This window comes from Mustelus asterias, chromosome 15 (assembly GCF_964213995.1).
Source record: "Mustelus asterias chromosome 15, sMusAst1.hap1.1, whole genome shotgun sequence".
Classification (NCBI taxonomy): domain Eukaryota; kingdom Metazoa; phylum Chordata; class Chondrichthyes; order Carcharhiniformes; family Triakidae; genus Mustelus; species Mustelus asterias.
In genome coordinates, this window is record NC_135815.1 from 84,649,680 (window position 1) to 84,674,344 (window position 24,665).

Below are 24,665 nucleotides of genomic sequence, written 5' to 3' on the forward strand. Positions count from 1 at the left end.
AGGGACTCACAGCTACACTAACCTCAATAAGTGACCTGCCTCTAGTGCGGGACACACAACCCACATTAACCTCAATACAGTGATTTGTCTCTAGTGCGGGACTATACCCCACATTAACCTCAATACAGTGATCTGCCTGGAGTGAGGGACTCACAGCTACACTAACCCCAATACAGCGACCTGTCTCTAGTGCGGGACTATACCCCACACTAACCTCAATACAGTGATCTGTCTGGAGTGAGGGTCTCACAGCTACACTAACCCCAATACAGTGACCTGTCTTTAGCGAGGGTCTCACACCCCACACTAATCTTAATACAGTGACCTGTCTCTAGTGAGGGTCTCACAGTTCACACTAACTTCAATACAGTGACCTGCCTCTAGTGAGGGACTCAGACCCCACACTAACCTCAATACAGTGATCTGTCTCTAGTGAGGGTCTCACAGTTCACACTAACTTCAATACAGTGACCTGCCTCTAGTGAGGGACTCAGACCCCACACTAACCTCAATACAGTGATCTGTCTGGAGTGAGGGTCTCACAGCTGCACTAACCCCAATACAGTGACCTGCCTCTAGTGAGGGACTCAGACCCCACACTAACCTCAATACAGTGATCTGTCTCTAGTGAGGGTCTCACAGTTCACACTAACTTCAATACAGTGACCTGCCTCTAGTGAGGGACTCAGACCTCACACTAACCTCAATACAGTGACCTGTCTCTAGTGAGGGTCTCACAGCTACACTAACCTCAATAAGTGACCTGCCTCTAGTGAGGGTCTCACACCCCACACTAACCTCACTACAGTGACCTGTCTCTCGTGCAGGACACACAGCTACACTAACCTCAATACAATGATCTGTCTCTAGTGAGGTTCTCACAGTCACTCTAACCTCAATACAGTGACCTGCCTCTAGTGAGTGGCTCACACCGCACACTAACCCCAATACAGTGACCTGTCTCTAGTGAGAGACTCACAGCTACACTAACCCCAATACAGTGACCTGCCTCTAGTGAGGGTCTCACAGCTCACACTAACCCCAATACAGTGACCGGTCTCTAGTGAGAGACTCACAGCTACACTAACCCCAATACAGTGACCTGCCTCTAGTGAGGGACTCACAGCTCACACTAACCCCAATACAGTGACCTGTCTCTAGTGAGAGACTCACACCCCACACTAACCTCAATATAATGATCTGTCTCTAGTGCACCCAGGTTTGTATTTAATTGTTGTTTTTGATGCCCCTTCTATCTCTTTTCTAGGTGCAGTTGTATTTTTGGTCAGATTGGACTTCCTATATGCCTCATAGAAAGGTTGGTCTCAGTATGCCCAGTGAGAGGATGGCCAGAAAGGGCAGGGCGGGCAGCTGCCAACATCCTTGCACTGAAATTGTGACGCTGTGGCTACTCTTCATCCCGGTTACTCTGGGCGCCCAGGAGCCAGAGGCAGGGAAGAGGGTGCTCCTGTCTATGAACTCAGTCCAGCGCTCGGTGGCCCGCATGGATGGCGATGTGATCATTGGGGCTCTCTTCTCGGTCCATCACCAGCCGCCGGCAGAGAAGGTGCCTGAGAGGAAATGTGGAGAGATTCGAGAGCAGTATGGGATCCAGAGGGTGGAAGCCATGTTCCACACTCTGGACAAGATCAACGCCAACCGCAACCTCCTACCCAACATCACCCTGGGCTGCGAGATCCGAGACTCTTGCTGGCACTCGTCGGTAGCCCTGGAGCAAAGTATCGAGTTTATTCGAGACTCCCTGATCTCCATGAGGAACGAGAGGGATGGGCTGACCCAGTGTCTCGAAGGACCTGGCTCAGAAGCCAAGACCCCCATAGCTGGGGTGATTGGGCCTGGCTCCAGTTCCGTGGCGATCCAGGTACAGAACCTTCTGCAACTCTTCAACATCCCCCAGATCGCCTACTCTGCCACAAGCATCGACCTGAGTGACAAGACGTTGTTCCAATACTTTCTTCGAGTTGTCCCTTCAGACACTCTCCAAGCCAGAGCAATGCTGGATATTGTACAGAGATTCAACTGGACCTATGTGTCTGCCGTACACACTGAAGGTACAGAGGAGGCTTTGCTGTGTGTATGTGTGGTTCTGTGTCCATGTGTGGTTCTGTGTGTGAGTGTGAGAGTGTGTGTGTGCAATTGTGTGTGTGTATGTGTGGTTCTGTGTATGAGTGTGTGTGTGTGTTAGTATGAGAGTGCGTGTGTGTGAGTGTGTGTGGTTCTGTGTGTGTGAGTGTGAGAGTGTGTGTGTGGTTCTGTGTATGTGAGAGAGAGTGTATGTGTGTGTGTGTATGGTTCTGTGTGTTAGCATGTGTGTGTGAGTGTGAGATTGTGAGTGTGTGCGTGAGTATGTGTGGTTCTGTGTGTGAGTGTGTGTGTGAGTGTGAGTGTGTGTGAGTGTGAGAGTGTGTGTGTAGTTCTGTGTATATGTGTATGGTTGTGTGTATGTGAGAGAGAGTGTATGTGTGAGTGTGTGTGTGTGTGGTTCTGTGTGTGTGTGATTAGGTTGGGTGTGTGTACGTGATTGTGTGTGTGTGTGGTGTGTGTGCAGCTGTGTGTGTGGGTGTGTGGTTGTGTGTGTGTATGTTGTGTGTGTGTATGTGTGGTTGTGCATTTGTGTGGTTGTGTGTGTGGCCGTGTGTGTGTGGTTGTGTGTGTGGTTGTATGTGAGTGTGTGTGAGTGTGTGTGTGTATGTGTGAGTGTGTGAGTGTGTGTATGTGTGAGTCAGTGTGTGTGAGTGTGTGTGTGAGTGCGTGTGTGAGTGCGTGAATGTGTGTGTGTGAGTGAGTGTGTGTGAATGAGTGCATGTGTGTGTGTGTGAGTATGTGTGTGAGTGAGTGTGTGTGAGTGAGTGCATGTGTGTGTGTGTGAGTGAGTGTGTGTGTGTGAATGAGTGCATGTGTGTGTGTGAGTATGTGTGTGAGTGAGTGTGTGTGAATGAGTGCGTGTGTGTGAGTGTGTGAGCGTGTGTATGTGAGTGAGTGTGTGTAAGTGAGTGCATGTGTGTGTGTGTATGTGAGTGAGTGTGTGTGAGTGAGTGCGTGTGTGTGTGTGTGCGTGTGAGGGAGTGCAATGTGTGTGAGAGAGTGTGTGAGTGTGCAAGAGAGAGTGTGAGTTTGGTTGTGTGTATGTGTGTGTGGTTTTGTGTGTGTCTATGTGTGTGTGTGTCTATGTGTGTGTGTGTGTGTCAATGTGTGTGTGTATGTGTGGGGAGGTGGGGGGGGGGTGGGAGTTGGTTGCTACTTTTCACCCTGTTTTTTTTGTCTGTCTGTAAGTATCCCTCAGGCAGCAGAATTTTAGTCAATGGTGAGAGGAGGGCAACTGAAACCCGCTTCTCATTTCTGTCCCAATACTGGTGAAAGGTCACAGAGCTGGAGTTCCTCTCTCCACAGAAACTGCCAGACTTGCTGAGTATTTCCAACATACTTTGGCCTCGTATTTCCTGGTCAGTACAATATAAATGGAAGCAGTAGAAACTTTATTTTTTAAAAAAGAATGTTTGGTGTAGAGAAAGAATTAATTGCCTCAACTCTGCTAACTTAAAGATTGCAACCGTGTATTTGGGCATGTGTAGTTCTCAGCATTACGCATTCCACTTGTCTTGACCAGGCAGCAATGAGAAACCCAGGCACAGTATCACTGGGCACCATTGACTTCCACCTGTTTTGAAGTCAGTCCCAGCCGCTGCAGTGTATGGAGCTCACTCCCAGCTTTCTAATTCCCACCTTGGTTCAGAATTCACTCAGTCACAATCACAAAGCTGTGGATTCAAGCCCCATCTCGGGTCACCTACAGTCACACGTCAGTAATGTTGGAAGGTTTGTTCATTTCAGATGAGATGCTTACCTGAGGCTCCCTCTATCACTTGGCCTGAGCCCCAGGATGCGCCCTTCCTCCTGCCGCTGGCTGAATTTTCTAAATGATGTGAGGGAAGCAATGCGATTCCTCTGGAAACTATACAAAGGACCCGCAACTGACCCAAGTACATCTCCTGGGAGGGGGATGGTGGGGTCCTTGCAATGTGGCTGGACTAGTGATTTGGACACACAAGTAAATGGACAGTTGGTAGCATTAAAATGGAGTTAACAAATCTATACTATAAACCCAGTCTCAGTCCTGGAGACATGACACTATCATTAATTGTTGTAAAAACCTGTCCGATTCACTAATGTTTTAGGGAAGGAAATCTGCTGCTCTTACCTGGTCTGGCCCACATGTGACTCCAGATGCACAGCAATGTGGTTGACTCTCAACTTCCCCCTCTGAAATGGCCTAGTAAGGTCAGTTCAAGGGCAATTCTTTTTTATTCATTCATGGGACATTGGCATCGCTGGCTGGCCAGCATTTATTGCCCACCCCTAGTTGCACTTGGAGGGCAATTGAGAGTCAACCACATTGCTGTGGCTCTGGAGTCACATGTAGGCCAGACCGGGTAAGGACGGCAGATTTCCTTCCCTAAAGGATATTACTGAACCAGATGGGTTTTTCCGACAATCGACAATGGTTTCACAGTTATCAGTAGATTCTTAATTCCAGATATTTTTCATTGAATTCAAATTTCACCATCTGCCGTGGCGGGATTTGAATCCTGGTCCCAGAACAATATCTGAATTTCTGGATGAATAGTCTAGTGATAATACCACTAGGCCATCACCTTCCCACAATTAGGGATGGGCAACAAACTTTGACCTTACCAGCAACGCCCACATCCCATGAAAGAATAACTGAGAATATATGTTCTTTGACCTGTGTCCTGGCAATGATGGACAGGGGGAAGACAAGTTCATTCTCAGCATCCAGCATTGCTATAGTCTGTGGAGTATGGGGGCTTGGGTTAATTAGTCTTAACATTTCAAGTCCTGCAAAAATCTAATTTCATGTTGGTTTTAAAACTATAATTGCTGACAATCTGTATGGCCAGCCCTGATGATGCTGTGACATCCCAGACTTACTCCACCTTTTCTTTAAAAAAGGTCAATTCTTGGAATGTGGGCAGGGTCAGTATTAATTGCTAATCCCCAGCGGCCTCTCAGAAGGTGGTGGTGAGCCTTCTATTGGAACCACAGCAGCCTGCGAGATGAAGGTGATGCCACAATGTTGTTCGGTACAGTTAGGGTGGTTAGGTATGGTTAGGGCGGCACAGTGACACAGTGGTTAGCACTGCTGCCTCACAGCACCAAGGGCCTGAGTTCAATTCTGGCCTTGGGTGACTGCCTGTGTGGAGTTTGCACATTCTCCCCGTGTCTGTGTAGATTTCCTCCAGGTGCTCCAGTTTCCTGCCACAGTCCAAAGATGTGCAGGTTAGGTGGATTGGCCATGCTAAATTATCCCTTAGTGTCCCAAGATTAGTTAGATTAGCCCTGATAAATGTGTGGTGTTACAGGGATAGGGTGGGGGAGAGGACCTGGGTAAGGTACTCTGTCAGAGAGTCGGTGTAAACTCGATGGGCAGATTTTACGGTAGAATTCTGGCGGTTGACCCAATTCAGGATGGTATGTGACTTGGAGGGAAACTTAGAACTGATGAAGTAATAAGCACAATTCTGAATCAGGTCAACTGGTGTTGCTCCTCTGTTGTTGCTGCTTTCACTTTTCCTTCCACGTAGCAGAGGCCGCATGTTTATAAGGTGCTCTCTGCATGACCTCCAAGGCTGGAAATCAAGTCAGTTGCCACCCAAGCAAAACACATGATATAGAACAAAGAACAAAGAAAATTAAAGCACAGGAACAGGCCCTTCGGCCCTCCAAGCCTGCACTGACCATGCTACCCACCTGAACTAAACCCCCTACCTTTCCGGGCACCATATCCCTCTATTCCCATCCTATTCATCTATTTGTCAAGGTGCCCCTTAAAAGTCACTATTGTATCTGCTTCCACCGCCTCCCCTGGCAGCGAGTTCCAGGCACCCACCACCCTCTGTATAAAAAACTTGCCTTGTACATCTCCTTTAAACCTTGCGTCTCGCACCTTAAACCTATGCCCCCTAGTAATTGACTCTTCCACCCTGGGAAAAAGCTTCTGAATATCCACTCTGTCCATACCCTTCATAATCTTGTAGACTTCTATGAAATATGGCAGGATTTCACCAGGGCACTGCATCTCAGACATCGTTACCAAATATAACCCTAATCCAGCGTTTCCCAACCTGTTTCCCAATGTCACCCCTTTTAACAATTGAAAATATAAGTGACGCCAGATGCCAACAAAAACAGAACAGCAGTCCAGCAGCATAGTCACTGCTTGATCAGAGTGAGGGTATCCAACTCCATATTCCACCTTAGCAGGCAGCCAGCCTATATAGATAGCTGGATTGGCCTCATTCAGTAACCCAAAACTTTATCCTGCTTCACACCGAATAACTTTGTCAATCCAATGCACATTGGAGAATGAATGTTGATCTTGGAAGTTGTAAAATTCAGATTTTTACTTAATTGGGCAGAAGGGGATTTTTGATTTAATTCATACTTTATTTGCCATAGAAATAATACCAAGAATTTGAATATATTCATCAGATGTTGTTAACAAAAACATTCTGTTGGAGCCTCTTGAGGCTAAATGGGTTAAAATTACAGGAAAACAGTTTTGGATTCATAGATTCATAGAACGCCTACATTGCAGAAGGAGGTCATTCAGCCCATCGAGTCTGCACCGGCTCTCAGTCAGAGTTGATTTCCATTTTCAGATGGCATGGGGGTAAGGGAATGAGACATGGTGAATTTAGTTGGTAGTACATTCCGGAGTGTTTTGCATGAGGGGATTTTCACAGTACCTTCATTACAGTGTAAATGTAAGCCTACTTGTGACTAATAAATAAACTTTTGTAATACAAGGATGGGGATTAGTTAGGCAGACAATAGTTGCTCTGTTTCCACACAAAAAGCAAATTTCAATTGTGGCGGTGCTGTAAATGATGGCAACCATAGAGGTTAACACTGCTGCTTCACAGCGCCAGAGTCCCCGGGTTCGATTCCCGGCTTGAGTTACTGCCTGTGTGGAGTTTGCACATTTTCCCTGTGTCTGCGTGGGTTTCCTCCAGGTGCTCCGGTTTCCTCCCACTGTTTGAAAGACATGTTGGTTAGGTGCACTGGCCATGCTAAATTCTCCCTCAGTAACCCAAAACTTTACGCTGCTTCACGCCGCATACTTTGTCAATCCCACCATTGTACATTGGAGGATAAAATGTTGATCTTAGATCAGGTGCCAGAGTGCGGCGACTAGGGGATTTTCACAGCAACTACATTGCAGTGTTAATGTAAACCTACTTGTGACATTATTAAATAAACTTAAATTTAAAACTGAGCTTGGCAAGGCATTCATTTGATGGAGGGCGGAGGAAGGTGTCAATGGTTCAACATTTGCTTTGACCTTGCCTGCATCATAAAATATATTTTATTGGGCCTGCAAGAATCAAGATGCGATATGGAAGACTCTGTTCTCAATTTTGGTCTGAGATTTCTGCATGTTGAATGGAGTGAAGGCCAATGCAAATGTGTGAAATTGCATATTATAGTTTTTGAGCAGACAAGTGACAAGAGATTGGTTGCATTTTACTAAAAACTGTTTCCTACTCAGGCATGTAATTCATACAAAGTAATCCAGTTTACTAGCTTCTCGTCAGCCTGCACTTACGTGATTGCTTTTCAATCCTCTTCCTGAAAGAATAGAAAATCAGAAATAGGAGCAGAAGTCATAGAAACATAGGAACATAGAAAATAGGAGCAGGAAAAGGCTATTTGGCCCTTTGAGCCTGCTCTGCCATTCATTGAAATCATTGCTGATCGTCCAACTCAATAGCCTAATCCTGCTTTTCCCCCATAACCTTTGATCCCATTCGCTCCAAGTGCCATATCCAGCCGCCTCTTGAATACATTCAATGTTTTGGCATTAACTGCTTCCTGTGGTAATGAATTCCACAGGCTTACCATTCTTTAGGTGAAAAAATGTCTCCTCATCTCCATCCTAAATGGTCTACCCCGAATCCTCAGACTGTGACCCCTGGTTCTGGACTCCCCCACCATCGGGAACATCCTCCCTGCATCTACCCTGTCTAGTCCTGTTAGAATTTTATAAGTCCCTGTGAGATCCCTCCTCATTTGTCTGAACTCCAGCGAAAACAATCCTAACCCAGTCAATCTCTCCTCATACATCAGTCCCGCCATCTCCGGAATCAGCCTGGCAAACCTTCGCTGTATTCCCTCGAGAGCAAGAACATCCTTCCTCAGAAAAGGAGACCAAAACTGCACACAATACTCTCGGTGTGGCCTCACCAAGGCCCTGTATAATTGCAACAACAGTAAGAGTTTTAACAACACCAGGTTAAAGTCCAACAGGTTTATTTGGTCGCAAGTGCCATTAGCTTTCGGAGCGCTGCTCCTTCGTCAGATGGAGTGGAAATCTGCTCTCGAAGGAGCAGCGCTCCGAAAGCTAATCGCATTTGCTACCAAATAAACCTGTTGGGTTTTAACCTGGTGTTGTTAAAACTCTTACTGTGTTTACCCCAGTCCAATGCCGGCATCTCCACATCATAATTGCAACAACACATCCCTGCTCCTGTACTCAAAACCTCTCGCATTGAAGGCCAACATATCATTTGCCTTCTTTACCACCTGTTGCACCTGCATGCTTACCTTCAGCGACTAGTGCACAAGGACACCCAGGTCCAGCTGCACACTCCCCTCTTCCAATTTACAGCCATTCAGGTAGTAATCTGCCTTCTTGTTTTTGCTTCCAAAGTGAATAGCTTCACATTTATCCAAATTATACTGCATCTGCCATTGATTAGCCCACTCACCCAACCTGTCCAGATCATGCTGAAGGATCTCTGCATCCTTATAACAGTTCACACTCTCATCCAACTTGGTATCATCTGCAAACTTAGAGATGTTACATTTTGTTCCCTCATCCAAAGCATTAATATATATTGTGAATAGCTGGGGTCCCAGCACCGATCCTTGTGGCACCCCACTCGTTACTGCCTGCCAATTTGGTCCTTCGAGTTTTCTCCACCGTCCAACAAGATCAAGGTAGTTCTTTTATCTTAAGTGCACCTTTTTACACTATTCCCATTTCCCTTTATTCCTTCAGTTTTGAAAGTAGCTCTCGACCTCTGTCTTGAATATAGAATCATAGAATCCCTGCAGTGCAGAAGGAGGCTACACCAACAACAATCCCATCCAGGTCCTATCCTCATAACCCCACATATTTACATGCTAATGCCCCTGATACTAAGGGGCAATTAATCATGGCCAATCAACCTAACCTGCACATCTTTGGACTGCGGGAGGAAACTGGAGTACCCAGAGGAAACCCACGCAGACACGGGGAGAATGTGCACACAGACAGTCACCCAAGGCCAGGATTGAACCCAGGTTCCTGGCACTGTGAGGCAGCAGTGCTCACCACTGTGCCACCATGTCACACCCCCCACCCCCCACTGTGCCACCGTGCCACCCACTCAATTCTCAAAGGTTGAGCCTCTACAGCTCTTCCAAATTCACAAACTTTTCGGTGAAGACATTTCCCATCTCAGCCCTAAATTGCCAACCCCTTATCCTGAGACTTCTATCCCATGGTCTTGATCCATCAGCAAGTACAAAGATTTTCCATGTTTCAATTAAATCACCTCTCATTCTTTTAAACTGCCGAGGTCTGCTCTACTAAATTTACATTGATCCATGTTCTCTTTGTGTTCTGTTCACCGCTTACTTCCCCAATTCACGTGCATACATTACACTCAGTCCTCTCATCTAAATCATTACTATAGATAGTAAGTGCTGACTATTGTGGTGCCCTGATAGTAATAGCCTGCCAACCTGAAAATGAGCCATGTATCACGCGTGACTCACTGTTTTCTGTCTGTTAAGCAATCCTCAATCCATCCTCCAGGTAGAGAACCTTAAATCCAACTACCTCCAGACTGAGTCCCTATTGGATTTTGGAACTTGACGGCTTTTGAGAAAAAATTGGAAGTCTTTAATTTAGTAAATAGGAGACACAATATGATCTCTCTGACAGGTGGCGGTCAACGTTCACTAAGTTACTCAGAGTATGGGAAACATCCGATGTAGCAACTCCCGGACGTTTTCCGAGCTGGATTGGGCGGATGGGTTCAAGGTTTATTAAACGTGGAAAACGGATGTCTGGTTTTTGAGCACTCCCGGTTTTTAGGCATCCGGATTTAAGTTTAAATTTAAGTTTATTTATTGGTGTCACAAGCTGGCTTACATGAACACTGCAATGAAGTTACTGTGAAAATCCCCCAGTCGCCACACTCCGGCGCCTGTTCGGGTACACTGAGGGAGAATTTAGCATGGCCAATACAACTAACCAGCACATCTTTCGGACTGTGGGAGGAAACCGAGCACCCGGAGGAAACCCACGCAGACACGGGGAGAACGCGCAGACTGCACACAGACAGTGACCCAAGCCGGGAATCGAACCCGGGTTCCTGGCGCTGTGAGGCAGCAGTGCTAAGTTATTCTACCTGTAATATATCACCTCCAACCTCCTGAGTCCTAATTTTGGGCAATAATCTTTTGTGTGGCACCTTACCTTACTTTTTAGAAAAGCCAAATACACCATGGCTGGCATTTTACCATCCTGCCCGCCACAGGAATCGGAGTGGGCGAAGACCGAACAATGGGAAGGTCCACTGACCTCGGGCGGGATTTTAGGGTTTTGGGACCAGCGAGGCCGTAAAATCCAAACTTGCATCTGCTGGGTCTCCCTTATACATCTTTCTAGTTACATTCTCAAAAACTCTAATAGATTTGTCAAACATGATTTCCCTTCTGTAAATTCATCCTGACACTGCTTAATTATATTACGCTTTTCTAAATGCCTTGTTACCATTTCCCCAAAGATAGATTCTAGCATTCAACCTCTACTGAGGAACATGCTAATTGGCTATATACTCCCTTGTTTCCTCTCTTCTTTCCTTAACTAACTGGGTTTATGTTTGCTCCCTTCCAATCCTTCAGAACTGTTCTCAAATCCAAGAGGTTCTGAAAGATCAAAACCAATGCATCCACTATTCCTGCAGCTAGATCTTAAAACTTCAGAACTTATGTCCTGGGAATTATTGCCACTTAGTATCATTCATTTCTCCAGCACTAGTTTCTTTACTCGTACGGATTGTTTTAAGTTCCTCATTCCCTTGGCTCCCACTTATTCCCAGAATGGCTTTGTATCTTCTACCATGAAGACAGATACATATGCTGGAATTTTACCATCCTGTCCACCTCAGGAATCCGAGTGGGCGAGGGGCGGACAATGGAATGATCTGTTGACCTCAGACAGGATTTAATGGTTTCGGGACGAGCAGGCCATAAAATCCCACCCTATATCGTATTTGTTTAATGTCTTTATCATTCCTTATTTCCCATTATAATTTCACTTCCTTGTCTTTAATAGGCCCATGTTTACTTACGCTGATCTCTTCTCATTTACATAGCCCTATGGAAATGTCTACAATTTGCTTTTGTGTCTTTTGCTATTCTACTTGCACATTTCCTTTTCTTTATCAATTTCTTGGCCCTTTTTTGCTGAATTCTAAAATCCTCATGTTCCTTTACTAACCTTTCCGGCAGCATTATAAGTCTCTTCCTTTGATCTATCACTACTTCTAACTTCTCTTGTTAGCTATGATAGGAAATGCTAGCTATTATTTGCCTACCACCATATATTTTAATGTCTACCTTAGCCAATTTGTTCTTTATGCCTATGTAGCTTGCTTTGCTTAGATTTAAGGTCTTATTTTAAACTTGACAAAATCACTTTCAAACTCACTTTAAAATTCTTTGCTATTATGGTCACTCTTCCATTGAGGCTCCTTGAGTACAAAGTTATGAATTAACCCTTCTCATTGCACAATGCTAGATCGAAAATAGCCTATTCCTGAGTTGATCCCTTAAGGTACTGATCTAGAATACCATCTTGCGTACATTCATGAACACATTCCCCACACTATTACTACAAAGTTGGTTTGTCCAGTATATTTGACAAATAAAGTCTCTCATGATAACTCCATTACCCCTGTTACACACACTTCCATTTTTCTGATTTACACTGGAATTCTACCGCCTCACCCACCACGGAATCGGGGCAGGCAAGGGGCAGACAATGGAACTGTCCATTGATCTTGGGCGGGATTTTCCGGTCTCGCTTGAGCAAGACTGTAAAATCCTGCCCAACTCTGTCCTGGACTACAACTGCTGTCAGTTGGCCCATTAACAACTCCCACCAACATTTTTGCTCCTTGCTGTATTTTAAGTCCACCCTAACTGATTCTGTTATTTGATTTGTTGAGATCAGATCCTTTCTCTCCACTGTCTTTATCGCGTGCTTTATTATCAGGTCTACCACATTTTCCTGTTTGAAGGCAGCTCCTCGTCTACATTTTTGTTAAACAAAGCTATTAAGGTTATGGAAATGAGGTGGGCAAAGAGAATCAAAATGCAGATTGACCATGATCTAATTAAATTGCAGAACACGCTCGAGGGGCTGAATGGCCTACTTTCATACCTATCTTCCTATGAAATCGGGAAGTAAGGTATCACCGAGTTCATTTGGTTGTAAGGTTCATGTAGCAGTGACGTTGAGCCCGCAGGAGTATCTAATGTAATGTTCAAATTAATTATCTGTCAATTAAGTTTCACACCAAAACCTGATGGGCTATTTTACTGAAAGTCATGAATATGCGATTCAAGTGATGGAAATATTTCAGCAGTATGAAACTTCTTTTGGGAACCGTCCCTGAATGCAACAAAGTTTTTATTCAAAATCGCAAAAACAAATTAATTGGTTCACAATAATGACCTTGTTTCATTTCCATGTGTGGTTTTTGAAATTAAGATCCGGTGCCATTAGGGAGAAATCAAAATACGGATGGGGAAATGTCAGCTATAATGATTTGTAGGAAGTATATATCCTGGATGCAGTGCTTGGAGAATCAGATGAGCAATTAGTGAGTGCCTTCAAATATCATTTCCATAAGCCTTTTGAATGTCCAATGTTTGCATTCTAAAGAGAAGTAAGAATTAGGAATCTGTTAATGGACTTTCAGCGAAATAATCTTCGGTAATGTACAGCTAAAACTGTATTCAATTTGTGAATCAAATTTGCATTAACAACTAACTTTAATTGGTTCCGAAGTTAAATGCTGGAATCTGGAGTAGCCTTCATGAATGTGGTAAATGGCTTGAGTCATTATCCACCTTTTGAATTCTAGACAGTTCCGCTGTGAGTACTCATTACTTGTAAGCCAACTGCAGCCGAGGCCACATCAAGAGTCCGTTTTTTCACCGGTTTGCTAATAACTTCAGCAGAAATTAACTGGCTCTGTGCAAAATTTACTCAGCGCTTGGCTATAATTGTAGAGTTGACAGGACCCAATAACCAGACGTTGCCTGAGCTGCAGCGAGAGCCAGTGGACAGAAGGAAACGTATAAACAAACATTCCAATTTTCAACATGGGCAGAACAATAAGCCTAGGTGTGTTGAATTAGCGACAGAAATGAAAGTCCAGGAAGGTCTGATGTCAATGGAAGCATTTTCACCCGCTGCCGCTGCCAGCGAGAATGGAGAATTTGGCGCTCAGCCAAATCTCCATTCACTGCAGCAGGACAAGAGAATCCCAGTTGCAAGCGAGGTCGGAGAATCCAGCTCATCCTCATGGAAGCATTGACATCAGACCTTTGGAAATGGGGACTGATCTTCCTGGACCTCACTGGAATATCCTTGGAGACTGTAGATGGGATTTTCCCATCTGAGGTCAACGGACCTTTGTAAGGTCTGGCCCCCCTGCCTGCCACGATTCCCGTGGCAGGCAGGAAGGGAAAATTCCCCAGTGTATATTAGAGATTATCTCACTGAGGATAGTGCAGACATAGAGCTGAAGTCTTCTGTGATAAATTGGGTAGGAAGATAGGAGGAAATGATGGGAAAATTCAGTCAGTGTGGCTTACTATTGTCTCACGTGCCATCTTCAATGATTGGCACACTTATACGCCTAGGTCCCTCTGTTCCTGCACTCCCCCATTAGAATTGTACCCTTTCTCTGTGTTCTTGCTGCCAAAATGATACTTGGCTGGAATGTGAGTGGTGAGGAGGATGTTAAGAAGATTCAAGGTGGTTTAGACAAGTTGAGTGAATGGGTAAACATGGCAGATGCAGTATAATGTTGATAAGTGTGAAGGTATCCACTTTGGATGGAGAAACAGAAAGGCGGAGTATTATTTAAATAGTGATAGCTTGGGAAATGTTGATGTCAAAGTGTCCTAGTACAACATTCACTGAAAACAAGCATGCAGGTACAACAAGCAATTAGGAAGGCAAATTGTATGTTGGCTTTTATTGTAAGTGGGCTTGAATACAGGAGTAAGGATGTCTTAGTACAGCTGTATAGAGCCTTTGTGAGACCACACCTAGAGTATTATGTGCAGCTTTGGTCTCCTTATCTGAGAAAGGATATATTTGCCATAAAGGGAGTGCAGTGAAAGTTCACCAGATTGATCCCTGGGGTGGCAGTATATTTATATGAAGAGAGATTGGGTTAATTAGGCCTGTATTCACTGGAGTTTAGAATATTGAGAATAATTGAAATGTATAAATTGTGACAGGGCTGGACGGACTGGATGCAGGGATAATGTTTCCTCTGGGTGAAGGGAGAATGGGGGCGGGTGGGTGTGGGGGGAGAGATGTCTAGAACAAAGGGTCCCAGTCTCACAATACAGGGTAGGCCAACTAGGCCAACCTCTTCACTCAGAGGGTGGTGAACATGTGGAATTCTCTGCCATAGAATTGGCTGTGGAGGCCAAATCACTTGAATGCATTTAAGAAGGAAATATATAGACTTTTAGACTCTAAAAGCATCAAGGGGAATGGGAAGAGAGCGGGAGTGTAATATTGAGATAGAGGATCAGTCATTATCTCTGAATGGCGGAGCAGTCTCAAAGGGCCAAATGATCGACTCCTGCTCCTATTATCTTTGTTTTTATAATTCTCCGAATCACTTCACAATTCTTTGCATTAAATGACATCTGTCACGTGTCCCCCAACCTGTCCATGTCCTTTTGAAGTTCTACATGATCCTCCTAACAGTTCAAGTTCCAGGCTTCATGTCATCCGGGGACGATGGTCCAGTGGTATTATCGCTAGACTATTAATTCAGAAAATCAACTCATGTTCTGGGGACCTGGGTTTCAAATCCCGCCATGGCAGATGGTGGAATTTGAATTCAATAAAAAAAAATCTGGAATTAAAAATCTGCTGATGACCACGAAAGCATTGTCGGAAAAACCCATCTGTTTCACTAATGTCCTTTCGGGAAGTAAATCTGCCGTCCTTACCTGGCCTGGCCTACATGTGACTCCAGAGCCACAGCAATGTGGTCGACTCTCAACTGTCCTCTGAAATGGCCTAGCAAGCCACACAGTTCAAGGGTAATTAGGTATGGGCAATAAATGCTGGCCCAGCCAGCGACGTGTCCCTTGAATGGATAAAACAAAATTAGCACTGTACAAGAATGTCTAGGTCATTAATATATATAACTATACAATACTAGGGCATTCATATGGACATAATTACTGTAGATCAAGCCATTAATATCTAGAAGGCCATTTGGGTATCTCATTCCTGTTCTTAGAAAGTGACTTGGGAGATTGGCAAGTTTAATAATTTTTTTTGCTAAATTAAGATTGAGCTGATTAATGGCTTAATGTCTAGTGCATCAACATGCATTTCAGCGGTGAGTTTTCCACCTTCTAGAAATAGAGCTTTGTGTGAGATGTACTTTGCACTCACAGCTTTTGGAGTTCATTACTGCTTTGTCAGAAAATCTCCAGCAGTGAACAGAAATTGCATTGCCACGATAGTAAGAAATGTTCCAGTGAATAATTGATGTAAACGCGATACATTTTGCAGTAGCTATAATAAAGCCAGTGAGAGTTTTCACACATGCTTTGAAAGAGCACTACCTTTAACATTCAATCTTGCCAGGAAATTGCTCTGAATGCAAGGCTGTAATAGCACGGAAGGTACTAGAACCAAATAAGTACAACATCAATGAATCATAGAACCAAGAGGCCACTTGGTCTCTCGAGCGCAAGCTAACTCTCTGCAAGATGAATTTAGCTTGTCCCATTCCCCCCCCTCCCGATAGCCCTGCAAACCTTTTCTCTTCAGATGTTATCCAGTTCCCTTTAGAAAGCTCTGAACAAATCTGCCTCCCTTCAGCTAATGTATTTTAGATCCTGAGGATTTCTTGCCTAAAAACGTTTTTCTCACATTGCATTTGGTTTTTTGGTTAATCACTATCAACCTGGATCCACAGTTCTCCAATTTTCCACCATATAATCATAGAATCCTACAGTGCAGAAGGAGGCCATTCGGCCCATTGAGTCTGCACCGACCACAATCCCATCCAGGCCCTATTCCCATAACCCCATGCATTTACCCTAGCTAGTCCCCCTGACACTAAGGGGCAATTTAACATGGTCAATCCGCCTAACCCGCACATCTTTGGACCATGGGAGGAAACCGGAGCACCCAGAAGAAACCCACACAGACACGAGGAGAAGGTGCAAACTCCACACAGACAGTGACCCAAGCTGGGAATCGAACCCAGGTCTCTGGTGTTGTGAGGCAGCAATGCTAACCACAGTGCCACCATGCCACCAATGGAAACAATTTCCCTCTATCTACCTGATGTAGATCCCTCGTAATTTTGAACATCTCCATCAAATCTCCTCAAAATTCTCTTGTATAAGGAAAATGGGTACAGCTTCTCAATGTAACTGAAGTCCCTGACTCCTCAAACCATTCTTGTAAATCTTTTCTGTACCCTCTCTAAAGCCTTCACATTATTCCTAAAATGTGATGGTACAGTGGTTAGCACTGCTGCCTCACAGCGCCAGGGACCCGAGTTCAATTCCGGCCTTGGGTGATTGTCTGTGTGGAGTTTGCACTTTTCCCTATGTCTATGTGCGATTCCTCCGGGTGCTCTGGTTTCCTCCCACAGTTCGAAAGACATGCTGGTTAGGTGCATTGGCCATGCTAAATTCTCCCTCAGTGTATCTGAACAGGCGCCGGAATGTGGCAACTGGGGGATTTTCACAATAACTTCATTGCAGTGTTAATGTAAGCCTACTTGTGACACCAATAAATAAACTTCAAAAAGATTTGGACACAATACTGTAGTTGAGGCTGAACTAGTGTTTTATAAAGATTCATCATAACCTCTTTCTTTTTGTATTCTATTCATTTATTTATAAAACTGAAGATTCTTTATAGCTTTGTAATATGTTTCTCAACCTTACCTGATACCTTCATAGGTTTGTAAGTATAAACATCCAGCTTTCTTAGTTCCTACACTCTCTTTAGCATTAGTTATGAGGAGAGGTTGGAGAAAGTTGGTTTGTTCTCACTGGAACGATGGAGGTTGAGGGGCGACCTGATAGAAGTCTACATGATTATGGGGGCCATGGACAGAGTGGATAGTCAAAAGCTTTTTCCCAAGGTGGAAGAGTCAATTACTAGGGGGCATAGATTTAAGATGTGAGGGGCAAGGTTTAAAGGAGATGTACAAGGCAAGTTTTTTACACAGAGGGTGGTGGTGCCTGGAACTCGCTGCCGGGGGAGGTAGTGGAAGCAGATACGATAGTGACTTTTAAGGGATGTCTTGACAAATACATGAATAGGATGGGAATAGAGGGATACGGTCCCCGGAAGGATAGGGGGTTTTAGTTCAGTCGGGCAGCATGGTCGGTGCAGGCTTGGAGGGCCGAAGGGTCTGTTTCTGTGCTGTAATTTTCTTTGTTCGTTGTTCTTTGTTCTTTAGAATTGTACCTTTTAGTTTTCATTTCCTCTCTTCATTCTTCTCACAAAATCTATCACAAATCACTTTGGTGAAACTTCCAGAAACCTGTCTATGTTCTCTTGAAGTCTGTCTTCTCATAGTTCACCATTCATTCAAGTTTTGCGTCATTTATAAATTTTGAAATTGTGCCCGGCGTACCAAGTCTAAACAACCTCCAAGGAATGCCATGGTATATTTGACTCCAGTGCAAAACACAATTCCTCACCACCACTCCTCTTTCCTTTAACTCACCCAGTTTCGTAAACATGCTGCCACTCTCATTTTTATTCAATGGGTTTCAGCTTTACTGGCAGAAACTATTATATGGCACTCTACCCCTTTGTCAGTCTATACACACCAATCAACTCTCTCTCATCAAAAAACTCAATCAAATTAATTAAACATAATTTGCCTTTAACAAATCCATGTTGGCTTTCCTTAACTGATCCACAGTAGTTAGCACTGCTGCCTCACAGCTCCAGGGACCCGGGTTCAATTCTGGCCTTGGGTCACTGTCTATGCGGAGTTTGCACATTCTCCCCGTGTCTGTGTGGGTTTCCTCCGGGTGCTCCGGTTCCCTCCTACACTCCAAAGATGTGCGGGTTAAGTTGATTGGCCATTCAAAATTGTCCGTAACTGTCGGGGGACTAGCAAGGTAAATGCGGGGGGTTACGGGGATAGGGCATGGGTGGATTGTTGTCAGTGCAGGCTCGATGGGTCGAATGGCCTCCTTCTGCACTGTGGGGATCCTATGTTTCCATGAAGTGTCTGTTATTTTTGTCCTGGATAATTGTTTCATAAAGCTTTCCTTAAACTCAGGTTAAATTGATTCGCCTGTGGCTTCTGGATTTATATTTACATCTTTTTTTGAACAAGGCAAAATATTTGTAATTTTCCAGCCCTTTGACACCCTGCCCCCCCCCCCCCCCACCCCCCCCTCCCCCTGTATCTGAAGAGGGTGGGAAGACCATGACCTCCTTAACTTTCCTCCTTGTTTCCTTCAGCATCTTTGGATGCATCTCATTGACTCGAGGTGAGTTAGTAAGTTCATAGGTATCCAGCCTTTCCACTGTCTCCTCTATCAATGTTTAGCCCATCAACTTTTTCAACCATCTCTTTCATTCTGATTCTAATGGCATCTTCTTCCTTGGTGAAGTTTATTTATTTTATTTATTATTGTCACAAGTTGGCTTACATTAACACTGCAATGAAGTTACTGTGAAAATCCCCTAGTTGCCACACTCCGGCACCTGTTCAGGTACACTGAGGGAGAATTTAGCACGGCCAATGCACCTAACCAGCACCTCTTTCTGACTGTGGGAGAAAATCCCCCAAGGAAACCCATGCAGACATGGGGAGAACATGCAGACTCTGCATAGACATTGACCCAAGCTGGGAATCGAATCTGGGTCCCTGGCTCTGTGAGGCAGCCGTGCTAACCATTGTGCCACCATGAAAGCCAGTGCTTTACATGATGGATAGACCATTGGTACAGGAGGAAGAGGACATCAAGGCTGCACCCAGTCTGGATCAGCTTGTGACAATGGAGTTTCTACTGTGGTTAAATTTGGCCTTAGCAATGTTTAGTTCGAGGAAATTGCAGGTCAGCAGGGACTGGATGTTGAATAATGATCTGACAATATGGAGGGAGTAGAAAGGTCAGGGAAAGGGCAGGACGGTACGCTGGCACAGTGGTTAGCACTGCTGCCTCACTGCACCAGGAACCCAAGTTCAATTCAGGCCTTGGGTGACTCTCCGTGTGGAGTTTGCATGTTCCCCCTGTGTCTGCGTAGGTTTCCTCCGGGTGCTCCAGTTTCCTTCCAAAGATGTGCGAGTTAGGTGGACTGGCCATGCTAAATTTCCCCTCAGTGTCAGGGGAATTTGCAGGGTAAATACATGGGGTTACGGGGATAGAGGCTGAGTGGGATTGTCGTTGGTTCAGGCTCAGTGGGCCGAATGGCCTTCATCAGCACTGTAAGGATTCTATGATTCTATGAAAGTGGTGGAGAGGTCATGTTGGGAATCATTGGTATGTATATATTGCCTCCACTAATATCACTTGGGGGAGGGTGTAGAGGACAGGTCCAAATATTGATATTTGGGGATAATCCACAGATATGTAACCTGGGAGTGTATGTTAATCAGGTCCTCACTGAACAGGCATTAGGAGTGCAAGTGCTTTACACCTTTCAGTCTATGAAGGGGGTGTCTACTACACCATCTACTTAAAGAGGCCCCTGAAATATATCCCAGAAAAGTATACTACGCAGTTCAATACCCTTCATTTCAATGTGCACTTTTGACATTGGCCTTGAATGAGCCCTTATAAACAGTAGCTTCCATTTTTATGTTGCTGTTAATGTAGTAAGCTATCTCAAGGACTTTCACATGAGTGTCATCAAAGAAACTTTGACACCAAATTGCATAACAACATCAGGAAAGGTGACAAAGGGCTTGGTCAATAAGGTTTAAGGAGCATCATCAAGGGTATTTTCCTTCAGGTGCTCTGGTTTCCTCCCATAGTCCAAAGATGTGCCAGTTGGGTGGCCATGCTAAATTGTCCCTTAGTGTCCAAAGGTCTGCAGGTTAGGTGGATTGGCCATGGTAAATGCGTGGGGTTACAGAGTTAGGGCAGGGGGGGTGGGTTTGGGTAAGATACTCTTTGGGGCAGTTGGTGCAGACTCGATGGGCCGAATGACCTCTTTCTGCACTGTAGCGATTCTATGATTCAATGGAACTCCAGACCTCAGGCACCCAAGCAACTGAAGGCACAGGAAAGGAGCAAAGGAAGTTTGGAGGGTGCGAGAGAGCAGATTTGAAAGAGCACAGCGATCTCAGAGAGTTGTAAGGCTGGAGCAGGTCATCAAAATAGGGAGGAGCCAAGCCAGAAAAAAGAGATTTAAAAACCAGGGCGAAAAGTTTTAAAATCAAGGCCAATGCCAGTGCAGAAGCCAATGAAAGTCAGTGAGCAGAGGAGTGATGGGTAAATTGGGCTTCATGCGAGTTCGGATATGAACCACAGGAGAGGATGTCTTCATACCAGCTAATGAAAGGTTGCAGTAGAATCAAGGTGAACTCGGGGTTAGAGGCTGGAGGGGGGGGGGGGAGGGGCTGCAGGGGTGGGGAGTGGTGGGGGGGGGGGATTACATTTGGTGCAAATTAAAACTGTAATATGATGTCAAAATTGCTCCAAATTCATGCCTCATGCAAGTATGTATGCATGTGTGTGCTTTCTTGTCTGTGTGTGTGTGCACATGCATGTGTATGTGCGTGTATGCACTTGTATGTCATAGAAATCATAGAAACCCAACAGTGCAGAAGGAGGCCATTCGGCCCATCGAGTCTGCACCGACCACAATCCCACCCAGGCCCTACCCCCCCATATTTACCTGCTAATCCCTCTAACCTACGCATCTCAGGACTCTAAGGGGCAATTTTTAACCTAAATCAACCTAACCCGCACATCTTTGGACTGTGGGAGGAAACCGGAGCACCCGGAGGAAACCCACGCAGACACGAGGAGAATGTGCAAACTCCACACAGATGGTGACCCGAGCCAGGAATCGAACCCAGGACCCTGGAGCTGTGAAGCAGCAGTGCTAACCACTGTGCTACCGTGCCGTATGCATGAATGTGTGCATGTGTGTGTATGTATATGTGCATATGTGTGAATGTGTGCATGCATGCATTTGTGTGTGTGTGTCTGTGCATGTATGTGTGCAAGCCTATGTGTGCTGCATGTGTGTGAGTGCATGTGAGTGTATGTGTGCATATATGTGTGCAAGCTTGTGTGTGCTGCATGTGTGTGTGTGTGCATGTGTGTATGTGTGTGCACATGTACACGTGTGTGTGTGTATGTGTGTGCACGTGTGTGTGCATGTGTGTATGTGTGTGCACGTGTGCACATGTGTGTGTGCATGTGTCGCACACACAGCTATTTGTATGAAAGATGCCTGAATCCAAGGAGTTGAATCAACCAAATCTGTTTTCAGCCATCTCCACAGACACCGGAATAAAACTGACTGCTTCATAATACTTTTCAGTGGGTCAGCTGTTACTTCAGAAGCCGCTGTGCTTCAAAGACGGGGTCCTGTTGTTTCAAATGGAGCAACTTTGAATTATTATAAACTTGCGTCATAGGCTTGTGTATCAATATTTAAAGTGGTGCAAATAGAACTTCATTCTACCTCTCGAATCAGGTGAAAGCTACTTTTATAGAACACTGGTCCGGGTTTGTTGATGAAATGTTTGCATTGGGTTAGAATTGGGGAAGCATAGAGATCTTGTAGATCTTGCTGGAGGAGGCTAATTAAACACAAACATAGGAATTTTAAAATTGAGGTATTGGCAGACTGATAATGGACGCACAAATTACAATCTTGTTGTCAGTTTTGATTTTGAAATGAAATTATGTATCCATCCATCACCAAGACTGATCACTTCCACCTCCATAACATTGCCTCACTCTGAACCCTGTGTGAAGGGGACCAGAGGTGCCATCCATTTTATTTATTATTGATGTGGAGATGCCCGTGTTAGACTGGGGTGGGCACAGTAAGAAGTCTCACAACACCAGGTTCAAGCCCAACAGGTTTATTTGGAATCACAAGCTTTCAAAGCTCTTCTCCTTCCTCAGGTGAGTCAACCTGAGTCAGACCAAGAGTCAGACTCACCTGAGGAAGGAGCAGCGCTCCGAAATAAACATGTTGGACTTTAACCTGGCGTTGTGAGACTTCTTACTTATTTATTGTTGTCACAAATATGCTTGCATTAACACCGCAATGAAGTTCTTGTGAAAATCCCCTAGTCACCACACTCCGGCACCTGTTCAGGTACACTGAGCGAGAATTTAGCATGGTCAATGCACCTAACCAGCTGTGGGAGGAAACCAGAGCACCCTGAGGAAACCCAGGCAGACACAGGGAGAACATGCAGACTCTGCACAGACAGTGACCTAAGCCAGGAATCGAACCCAGGACCGTGGTGCTGTGAGGCAGCAGTGCTAACCACTGTGCCACAGTGCCACCCCAAGTAGAGCATTGGAATAGTCAAGGCAAAGATATAAATGAAGGCTTCAGCAGTAGTTGTGCTGAGGCAGGGTTCAGAGTGAGGCAATGTTATGGAGGTGGAAGTGATCAGTCTTGGTGATGGATGGATACATAATTTCATTTCAAAATCAAAACTGACAACAAGATTGTGAAAAATCCGCCTCTCCACAGTTAGTTGCCAAGAAGAGGGATTGCATCAGTGCCTAGGGACTGATCACAATGGATGAGGCCTTCCCGATAGTTAGTTGAAGGAAATTTCATCAAGTGCTGGATGTTGGACACACAACAAGCTGAATGAGAGGCAGTGGGAGGGTGAAGGGATGTGGTGGTCGTGGGATTCAGCGAGGTATATTAGCATATGCTTGGAACTTGTTGTATTTTCCAATGACGTTTCCAAAGGACAACAAACAGGAAGGGTACCAAGGATATATTCTTTTGAGACTTCAGAGATAACAATTCAGGAGTGGCAAGAGAAATCATTGGGGGCTATTCATAGAATCCTACAGTGCAGAAGGATGCCATTCGGCCCATCGAGCCTGCACTGACAACAATCCCACCCAGGCCCTATCCCTACATCCCCACGTATTTACTCAGCTAATCCACCTGACACTAAGGGGGAAATTTAGCATGGCCAATCCCCTAACCTGCACACCTTTGGAATGTGGGAGGAAACTAGAGCAAACCCACGCTGACACATGGAGAATGTGCAAACTCCAAACAGACAGTCACCCAAAGCTGGAATTGAACCCGGGTCCCTGGCACTGTGAGGCAGCAGTGCTAACCACTGCACCACCATTCTCTGAATACAACAGGGTAGATGAGAATGGCGTTAAGAGAGTGCAGTTGGATGACAGAGGAGAGGTGTTGAGGGAGGATGGTGTGATCAACCATATGAAAGACAGCAAAGATAGGTCCAGAAGGATGGGGAGATTGCAGAGTCACGCACTTGAAGAGGACACCATTCTAACTTTAAGAAGTTTGGATAACATGTGAAGCTTTAAGAAACCATTGATGTTAATTACTCGCAGTCAGGAACCATGCCCAGCCTGAAAGAATAAAAGGGAAGGAAATTTTCCAATCATTAGGAGTTTGGAAAGGAAGGAACTGAGTGTGAGAAAGTTCAGGCTGGAATGTTATACTGGTTACTGCCTTATTGATCACTGCATTTAAAGACCCAACTGCTGTGTGTGAATGAACTCATTTATTTTAATTTTAGTCGCCCTGGGCTAATTGATCACTGGATATTGGACCTGCTCAAGCTTGCTAACATCTAAAAATCATCAGATCAATAAGAAATAGGAACAGGAGGAGATCATTTCAAGTCAGCGCTACTATTCGATAAGATTGTGTGTGATCTGATTGTGGCTTTAATTTCAATGTCTCCCCCCCCCCCCGACCCCTCCTCCCCCCTGCCCCCCCCAACCCCCACCCCCAACACCAATAACCCTGAACCCTCTTATTGATCAAAAGCCTGTTTACCTCAGCCCGGGATATATTCAATGACCCAGCCCCCACTGTTTCCAATGCAAGAGAATTTCAAACACCAACAACCCTCTGAGGAAAGCAATTCCTCCTCATCTCCATCCTAAATGGGGGAACCTGTTTAAATGGTGCCCTCTTGTTCTAGACTCCCCCACGCAATGGAACATCCTCTCAGCATCTACTCCATCAAACCCCTTCAGAATCTTACATGTTTCAATAAGATTGCCTCTCATTCTTCTCAGCTGCAATGAGCATTGGCCCA

General features: G+C 45.1%; 1 protein-coding gene across 1 annotated transcript in view; it reads left to right on the top strand.

The window, feature by feature from the left end:
- Positions 1-1,330: 1,330 nt before the first annotated feature.
- Positions 1,331-24,665, top strand: part of LOC144504747 (metabotropic glutamate receptor 1-like) — a 224,637-nt gene continuing 201,302 nt past the window's right edge. Inside the window, 1 exon segment of the mRNA XM_078230489.1 lies at positions 1,331-2,072. Within this exon segment, the coding sequence (XP_078086615.1) occupies positions 1,331-2,072 (742 nt within the window).